The sequence below is a fragment of the Cherax quadricarinatus genome, unplaced genomic scaffold (genome assembly GCF_038502225.1).
Source record: "Cherax quadricarinatus isolate ZL_2023a unplaced genomic scaffold, ASM3850222v1 Contig547, whole genome shotgun sequence".
NCBI lineage: Eukaryota > Metazoa > Arthropoda > Malacostraca > Decapoda > Parastacidae > Cherax > Cherax quadricarinatus.
Genome location: NW_027195573.1, coordinates 50,943 through 60,675, shown reverse-complemented (window position 1 = coordinate 60,675; position 9,733 = coordinate 50,943). Strand labels below are relative to the sequence as shown.

General features: G+C 39.7%; 1 protein-coding gene across 1 annotated transcript; it reads left to right on the top strand.

The window, feature by feature from the left end:
• The first annotated feature begins 774 nt into the window (after positions 1–774).
• On the top strand, positions 775–6,205 carry LOC128700945 (zinc finger protein 268-like). The gene has a single exon (XM_053794436.2). The coding sequence runs from the start codon at positions 3,151–3,153 to the stop codon at positions 5,173–5,175; it is 2,025 nt and encodes a 674-aa protein (XP_053650411.2). The 5' UTR covers positions 775–3,150; the 3' UTR covers positions 5,176–6,205.
• The last annotated feature ends 3,528 nt before the right edge of the window (positions 6,206–9,733 follow it).

Sequence of the window (9,733 nt, the reverse complement as noted above, 5' to 3'; positions counted from 1 at the left end):
CTTTCCTCCTCCCTGAAAGATGGGTGGTGGTGGGAAGTACAGTGCCTCCACTCTGAAGGATGGGTGGTGGTGGGAAGTACAGTGCCTGCACTCTGAAGGATGAGTGGTGGTGGGAAGTACAGTGCCTGCACTCTGAAGAATGAGTGATATTGAGAAGTACAGTGCCTGCACTCTGAAGGATGTGTGGTGGTGGGAAGTGCAGTGCCTCCACTCTGAAGGATGAGTGGTGGTGGGAAGTACAGTGCCTGCACTCTGAAGAATGAGTGGTAGTGAGAAGTACAGTGCCTGCACTCTGAAGGATGTGTGGTGGTGGGAAGTACAGTGCCTCCACTCTGAAGGATGAATGGTGGTGGGAAGTACAGTGCCTGCACTCTGAAGGATGGGTGATATTGAGAAGTACAGTGCCTGCACTCTGAAGGATGTGTGGTGGTGGGAAGTACAGTGCCTCCACTCTGAAGGATGAGTGGTGGTGGGAAGTACAGTGCCTGCACTCTGAAGAATGAGTGGTAGTGAGAAGTACAGTGCCTGCACTCTGAAGGATGTGTGGTGGTGGGAAGTACAGTGCCTCCACTCTGAAGGATGAGTGGTGGTGGGAAGTACAGTGCCTGCACTCTGAAGAATGATTGAATGAATGAATGAAGGATGATTGGGGATATTTACAGGTTGGATGGACATTTAAATTGTAATATCAGTCCTACTCTTGCAAAACAGTGATGGAGAAAGTGTTTCTTGTTTATTGAGTCACATTACCTCAGTGAGAGATGGTTAGTGGGTTTAAGGTAATTATAATAATATTAATTATAATTTAATGGTTATAATAGAAGGTCATAAATTTTCAGTTTTCTTTTGCAGGTTGTCTTGATACCATAGGCTGGCACTTGTAGTGTCAATACTGCAGGTCATCCTGGTACAAGAAAGTGGCACTTGTAGTGTCAATACTGCAGGTCATCCTGGTACAAGAAAGTGGCACTTGTAGTGTCAATACTGCAGGTCATCCTGGTACAAGAAAGTGGCACTTGTAGTGTCAATACTGCAGGTCATCCTGGTTTAAGAAGTGGCACTTGTAGTGTCAGCACTGCAGGTCATCCTGGTACAAGAAAGTGGCACTTGTAGTGTCAGTACTGCAGGTCATCCTGGTACAAGAAAATGGCACTTGTGGTGTCAATACTGCAGGTCATTGTGGTACAAGGTGGCACTTATAGTGTCAGTACTGCAGGTCATCCTGGAACAAGAAGGATGCACTTGTAGTGTCAATACTGCAGGTCATCCTGGTACAAGAAAGTGGCACTTGTAATGTCAATACTGCATGTCATCCTGGTACAAGAAGGTGGCACTTGTAGTGTCAGTACTGCAGGTCATCCTGGTACAAGGTGGCACTTGTAGTGTCAGTACTGCAGATCATCCTGGTACAAGAAAGTGGCACTTGTAGTGTCAGTACTGCAGGTCATCCTGGTACAAGAAGGTGGCACTTGTAGTGTCAGTACTGCAGATCATCCTGGTACAAAAGGTGGTACTTGTAGTGTCGATACTGCAGGTCATCCTGGTACAAGAAGGTGGCACTTGTAGTGTCGGTACTGCAGGTCATCCTGGTACAAGGTGGCACTTGTAGTGTCAATACTGCAGATCATCCTGGTACAAGAAAGTGGCACTTGTAATGTCAATACTGCATGTCATCCTGGTACAAGAAGGTGGCACTTGTAGTGTCAGTACTGCAGGTCATCCTGGTACAAGGTTGCACTTGTAGTGTCAGTACTGCAGATCATCCTGGTACAAGAAAGTGGCACTTGTAGTGTCAGTACTGCAGGTCATCCTGGTACAAGAAGGTGGCACTTGTAGTGTCAGTACTGCAGATCATCCTGGTACAAAAGGTGGTACTTGTAGTGTCGATACTGCAGGTCATCCTGGTACAAGAAGGTGGCACTTGTAGTGTCGGTACTGCAGGTCATCCTGGTACAAGGTGGCACTTGTAGTGTCAATACTGCAGATCATCCTCGTACAAGAAAGTGGCACTTGTAGTGTCAGTACTGCAGATCATCCTGGTACAAGAAGGTGGCACTTGTAGTGTCAATTCTGCAGATCATCCTGGTACAAGAAGGTGGCACCTGTAGTGTCAGTACTGCAGGTCATCCTGGAACAAGAAGGATGCACTTGTAGTGTCAATACTGCAGGTCATCCTGGTACAAGAAAGTGGCACTTGTAATGTCAATACTGCATGTCATCCTGGTACAAGAAGGTGGCACTTGTAGTGTCAGTACTGCAGGTCATCCTGGTACAAGGTGGCACTTGTAGTGTCAGTACTGCAGATCATCCTGGTACAAGAAAGTGGCACTTGTAGTGTCAGTACTGCAGGTCATCCTGGTACAAGAAGGTGGCACTTGTAGTGTCAGTACTGCAGATCATCCTGGTACAAAAGGTGGTACTTGTAGTGTCGATACTGCAGGTCATCCTGGTACAAGAAGGTGGCACTTGTAGTGTCGGTACTGCAGGTCATCCTGGTACAAGGTGGCACTTGTAGTGTCAATACTGCAGATCATCCTCGTACAAGAAAGTGGCACTTGTAGTGTCAGTACTGCAGATCATCCTGGTACAAGAAGGTGGCACTTGTAGTGTCAATTCTGCAGATCATCCTGGTACAAGAAGGTGGCACCTGTAGTGTCAGTACTGCAGGTCATCCTGGTACAAGAAGGTGGCACTTGTAGTACCATCATCAATGTCAGAGAACTCGTGTAAGTTCTGACTATACAGTAATGTATATATCGTGACAACAGTAACCACAGTGTTAATACAATGACAGTACTAATTACAGTGTTAATACAGTGACAATAACTAGTTTTATTACAGTGACAATAACTAGTTTTAATACAGTGAAGACACTAATATGGTGCTTATTCAGTGACAACACTGTAACAACAGTGTTGGTACTACAATACTTTGAATGCCAACAAGTGTCATTACATTAATGTATCATAAATATCTAAATATTTGCTAATATCATCCTTCCTATTCCTCAAACACTATTACCCCTTCATGTTTAGTGCTTGCTATACTTAAAATAGTTGAATAATACAAGAATATTAGTTTTCTCTTTAACAAAATATTCTCAAATTTCCCCTGGTTAAACAATTTAAAAATGAGAATTTATTGTTCACTATGTCTAAAATACCTGAAAAACAGTTTGTTGAGACAACACAATGTACAGTTGTTCATGTAGGAGACCAATTATATCAACATTCACACTCATCACTAAAACAATCTTCACAACAACCTCTATGTGGATATCAGACCAGATTTATCATAGGCAGAACAACACTTCAGTGTTCAGTGTGTCTAAAAGAGTTTTCTGAAAAACATAATTTAGTCATTCACATGAGAACTCATACTGGAGAGAAGCCATATAAGTGTTCAGAATGTCTGAAAGACTTTTCTCAAAAATCAAGCTTAGTAAGCCATATAAGAACTCATACTGGAGAGAAGCCATATCAGTGTTCAGAATGTCTGAAAGACTTTTCTCAAAAATCAAGCTTACTAAGCCACATAAGAACTCATACTAGAGAGAAGCCATATCAGTGTTCAGAATGTCTGAAAGACTTTTCTCAAAAATCAAGCTTAGTAAGTCACATGAGAACTCATACTGGAGAGAAGCCATATCAGTCTTCAGAATGTCTGAAAGACTTTTCTGATAAATCAAATTTATTAAGTCACATGATAACTCATACTGGAGAGAAGCCATATCAGTGTTCAGAATGTCTGCAAGACTTTTCAAGAAAATCACATTTAGAAAGTCACATGAGAATTCATACTGGAGAGAAGCCATATCGTTGTTCAGAATGTCTGAAAGACTTTTCTGAAAAATCAAGCTTAGTAAGCCACATAAGAACTCATACTGGAGAGAAACCATATCAGTGTTCAGAATGTCTGAAAGACTTTTCAAGAAAATCACATTTAGTACGTCACAAGAGAATTCATACTGGAGAGAAGCCATATCATTGTTCAGAATGTCTGAAAGACTTTTCTGAAAAATCAAGCTTTTTAAGTCACATGAGAACTCATACTGGGAAGAAGCCATATCAGTGTTCAGAATGCCTGAAAGATTTTTCTCAAAAATCAAACTTAGTACGTCACATGAGAACTCATACTGGGGAGAAGCCATATCAGTGTTCAGAATGTCTGAAAGACTTTTCTCAAAAATCAAGCTTAGTAAGTCACATGAGAACTCATACTGGGAAGAAGCCATATCAGTGTTCAGAATGTCTGAAAGGCTTTTCTAGGAAACAACATTTAAAGAGTCACTTGAGATCTCATACTGGAGAGAAGCCATATCAGTGTTCAGAATGTCTGAAAGACTTTTATGAAAAATCAAAGTTGGTATGTCACATGAGAACACATTCTAGAGAGAAGGCATATCAGTGTTCAGAATGTCTGAAAGACTTTTCTGAAAAATCAAAATTAGTAAGTCACATGAGAACTCATACTGGGGAAAAGCTTCATCAGTGTTCAGAATGTCTGAAAGATTTTTCTCAAAAATCAAACTTAGTACGTCACATGAGAACTCATACTGGGGAGAAGCCATATCAGTGTTCAGAATGTCTGAAAGACTTTTCTGAAAAATCAAAATTAGTAAGTCACATGAGAACTCATACTGGAGAGAAGCCATATCAGTGTTCAGAATGTCTGAAAGACTTTTCTAAAAAATCATACTTAGTAAGTCACATGAGAGCTCATACTGGGGAGAAGCCATATCAGTGTTCAGAATGTCTGAAAGGCTTTTCTGTTAAAAAAAATTTAAAGAAACACTTTAGATCTCATTCTGGAGAGAAGCCATATCATTGTTCAGAATGTCTGAAAGATTTTTCTGAAAAATCAGCCTTAGTAAGTCACATGAGAATTCATATGGGGGAGAAGCCATATCAGTGTTCAGAATGTCTGAAAGGCTTTTCTAAAAAATCAAGCTTAGTGAGTCACATGAGAACTCATACTGGGGAGAAGCCATATCAGTGTTCAGAATGTCTGAAAGGCTTTTCTGAAAAATCAAACTTAGTAAGTCACATGAGAACTCATACTGGGGAGAAGCCATATCAGTGTTCAGAATGTCTGAAAGGCTTTTCTAGGAAACAAGATTTAAAGAGACACTTGAGATCTCATACTGGAGAGAAGCCATATCAGTGCTTAGAATGATTAGAAGTCGTACTAAAGAGAAAGCTTTGCCAGTGTGGGTGTCATATGTTATGTGCTAATATTTCTTCCTCTACCAACACTGATATTAATCCTTTCACTGTCGGTCCCATAGTATTATGACTTGCAAAACTGTGTCGGTCCCGTAATACTATGCCAAAGTTCTAGCACCTTAAGATCTGGTGGGGGAAAGCTGGTTGATCTACCGATGAGAGAATGGGTCTGAGTGGTCAGTGTACACTGTATAAACAAAATCCTACAGAATGCAGTGCATAATGAGAAGTAAAAAACTAAATTGATTGGTTTAAAACAGTGAGTTTAAGGTGTATTTTCGTATGGTATTGATGGTTGTATTCTCATTTTCTTGGTCTCATTTGATAGAATGGAAGATGTATAGTAGGGCTCCACTTATATGGCAGGTTAGGTTCCAGGCTACTGCCTTAACCCTTTCAGGGTTTCGGACGTACTAGTACGGCTAAATTCTAGCGCCCTCAGATCTAGTGAGAGAAAGCTGGTAGGCCTTCATATGAAAGAATGGGTCTATTTGGTCAATGTGCACAGTATAAAAAAGTCCTGCAGCATACAGTGCATAATGAGAGAAAAAAACTTAGACCGTGTTTTTGGATTAATACAGCAACTTTGCACTGTATTTTTGTATGGTATTTATTGTTGTATTCTAGTTTTCCTGGTCTCATTTTATATAATGAAAGACATATTACAGAAATTGAGATGATTTTTTACTGGTTTTACAATGGAAAGTACCTTGAAATTGAGCTCAAAGTAGCAGAGATGTTCGATTTTTACCAAAGTTCAAAAGTATACAAATCATGCTACGAGTCCAATACACATCAACTGGTGAGTCTCATATTCTTTCACAAGTGCACCGATATTATTTATACCATTTCTACAATAATGCAGTAGTCTGCATAACACTAAATCTATTTTTTGTGAGAAAAAAATTCAAAGTGGAAAGCAAAAGAATGTAAGAGGGGTGTGGGGACATGAATAATGAACAGAGGAAATGTTATTTTAGTGCCAGTATTAAGTTAGTAATAGAACTAGGCATTAAAAAACAATAAAAACTTAAATTACACATATAGTGCACTCATTGCTTACCTTGAAATATTTGTAGTCTGTAGTCTTAATCTAGGGTGAGATGAGTAGTATTTATTGTAAGAAACGAAGTGTGGTACTACATATGGTAGCCAGCCAGGCTACCATACCAGGCCTCGCCCACAACCAATGTTCTTTAACATTTAAGTGTCCCTGATGGATAAAATGCATATACAGGTCACTCATTACTTACCTTAAAATATTTGTAGTCTTAATGTAGAATCAGAGGTGAGTAAACAAGATACAACGAATAAGTGAGAGAGAGAGAGAGAGAGAGAGAGAGAGAGAGAGAATAAGTTCATGAGAGAGGACAGGCACGGAGTTATGTAAGCAATCCAGGTATATGCAAGTTTAGTGAACAATCCAGGTATATGTGGGTTTAATGAACAAACCAGGTGAACACATCTGGTTTGTGTACAAGTTACATTGTGTACATATCGTCTCTATGTTAATACAGTAGAATAAATAAAGAAGAACACTCCCATTCTCATGTAACAACAGTTTTAGAAGAAATGGCACTGATTTAATGCATATGAAAGGAACTGTGCCTTCCTCCCCTGTCCCCTCCCAAGTTTCTTCCTCTTCTGCCCCCTCCTAGGTTTCTGCCTCTTCTGTTCTCTCCCACACTTCTTCTTCAGTTCCCTCCACCTTTTCATCCCCCCCTTCTTTGGTACAGTCCATTGCTCTCCCAATCTTTACTCACCCTCCTCCTTTCATTTCCAATGTTTTCTCCCATACACCGTCTTTGAAATATGAAACACTTAAAGCTATCTCAACTCCAACCAGCCCAACAGAGGTCTCGCTCATCATCAACACCCTTTACCCTTTCAGGGTCCATGCCATACATCTACGGCTTTACGTTGAGGGTCCAAACCTTAGATCTATGCCAAAAATTCTAGTGGCATCAAATTTAGTGCGAGAAGGCTGTTAGGCCTACATCTGAGAGAACGGGTCAGGGTGGTTGGTGTGCACACTATAGAAAAAATCTGGACGCCTGCATGGCATTGTGGGAACGCCGCCAAAGTAGCTTTGTTCATCATGCCTGGCGGCAAGGAAGCTCTCACTCCCCACTCACTCTCCCGGCGAATTCTGACTCCTCTCCTCTTCACAACTTACAGTTCTAAGACTGATGGAAGTGGAGCTGAAGAAGAATTCTATGGTTTTGAACCATTTCTTACCATTGTACCATATGGTGCAATGGTACCATATGGTACATCAGTGCCATGCCTACATTGGTATATTGTACAATGTGCCATATGGTACATTGTACCATATGGTACATTGTATCATATGGTACATTATACCATATGGTACATTGTACCATATGGTACATTGTATTCTATAGTACAGGGTACAGGGACCCTAATGCAAATAAGTCTGGCTTTTTTGGGTTATCCTAGGTTCTCCAAACATATGCTGCTAAGTATGATATTCTATGTAACTTTATTTGTGTATACGTAAATAAACTTACTTACGGTGCCACATGTGCTTGAGTAAGTTTATTCAGGTGTACAGAAATACAATTACATGATACCATGTACCATATGGTCAATAGGTGTTGGTGGCAAGAAACACCAGCCAAGACTGAGTGAGTGGCGACGCAAGCTAGCTACTGACTCACCAGTTTCCGAGACAAAGCTTTGTCATCCACCTCAAGAAACATGTCGAGCTCCTGTACATTTGTAAATATATAATAGAACATTACTAATATACAACATTTTTGTATATTTTTGTTGTAAACAATTATTGTAAACATAATGATGAAAATATAAGTGTGTTCATTGTCTCGAATACAACAGTACCATGTAGTACCATATGGTACCATTGCACCATATGGTACCATTGTACTGTATAGTACAATGTACCATATGGTACCATTGCACCATATGGTACCATTGTATCCATAAGGTACATACCATGGTACCATTGTATCATATGGTACCATTGTACCAAATGGTGCCATTGTACCATATTCTACCATATGGTATCATATGGTGTCATTGTATCATGTGCCATTGTACCATATGGTACCATTGCACCATATGGCACAATTGTACTATATGGTACCATTGCACCCTATGGCACCATTATACTATATGGTACCGTTGTATTCAACTCAATAACCGCACTAATATTTTCATCATTTTGTTTACAATAAACTTGTAAACAAGTTTTGTAAGCAATATAATGATAAATTAGTGCAGTTATTGTGTTGAATACAATGAGTGTACACTTATACAATATACATTATATTGGGCTCACAGGCCACAAATGTTACTAGAAAAAGAAAAAAATTAGAAAAGAAAAGAGTATAGAAAACGTAAAGTAAAAAAATGCAATTTTTGCGGAAGTCGCTGATGTTGCCACCACCCGGTCATTTTGGGTCAACTTCCCGCTGCTGTTTCTCGGTAAGTACTGATCAGAAAATTTTTGTTTTGTTTTATTACCTTCACAAAAATATTATCTTTAATTCTGTAAGAAAATTTGTTTTTTCAAAATTTCTTTGACACTGGGGCACCCCTTCAGATTTTGACCTTGGACCCTGAAAGGGTTAGGAACAAGGCAGGAGACATAAACAACTTGCCTGCTTTTATGTACAAGAAAGCTTTGAAAGTACTGTCACCAATTATTGCAACACTAACAAATCCATTGAACCCTCCATCTTCCAAGCAGTTCTCAAAATAGTGAGGGTTACCCCGATCCACAAAGGAGGTGATCAAGCCGACTTGAATAACTATAGACCAATTTCTAACTTACCACTACTCTCTAAAATCTTTGAAAAATGAATTCATAGATGGATCTATTCCTACCTCATCTCATACAACATACTAAATCCCTGTCAGTTTGGATTCAGGAATAATAAAAGCACAAACAATGCAATTATACATATGCTGGAGCTAATATATGCCACTCTCAAGAAGAAAGAAGTCCCACTGGGAATTTTCATTGACTTATGTAAAGCTTTTGATGCAGTTGACCATGAATTGCTGTACAGTAAATTAACACACTATGGTATAAGAGTCCATTCCTTTAACTACCTAAAGTCATTACCTAGTAACAGAAGCCAATATGTGTAAGGAAATGGTGCAAACTCTTCCACTCAACCAATCACAGTAGGAGTCCCACTGGGAAGTGTCCTAGGACCACTCCTATTTCTCATCTATATCAATGACTTACTGTATTCATCACAACTACTGAAACCCATATTATTTGCAGATAACACTACATACATCTTCTCACACCCAAACCCAGCCATACTCGCCAAAACTGTCATTGCTGAATTGCAGAAAATATCTATCTGGATGATGATGAAGAATAAACTTACCCTAAATACTGACAAAACCTATTTCATTCAGTTTGGAACCAGAGCTGCAAATGTTCCACTTAACATAACAATAAATTGCTCACCCATCACAAGACTCACAGAGGGAAAGTTCCTAGGAATCTT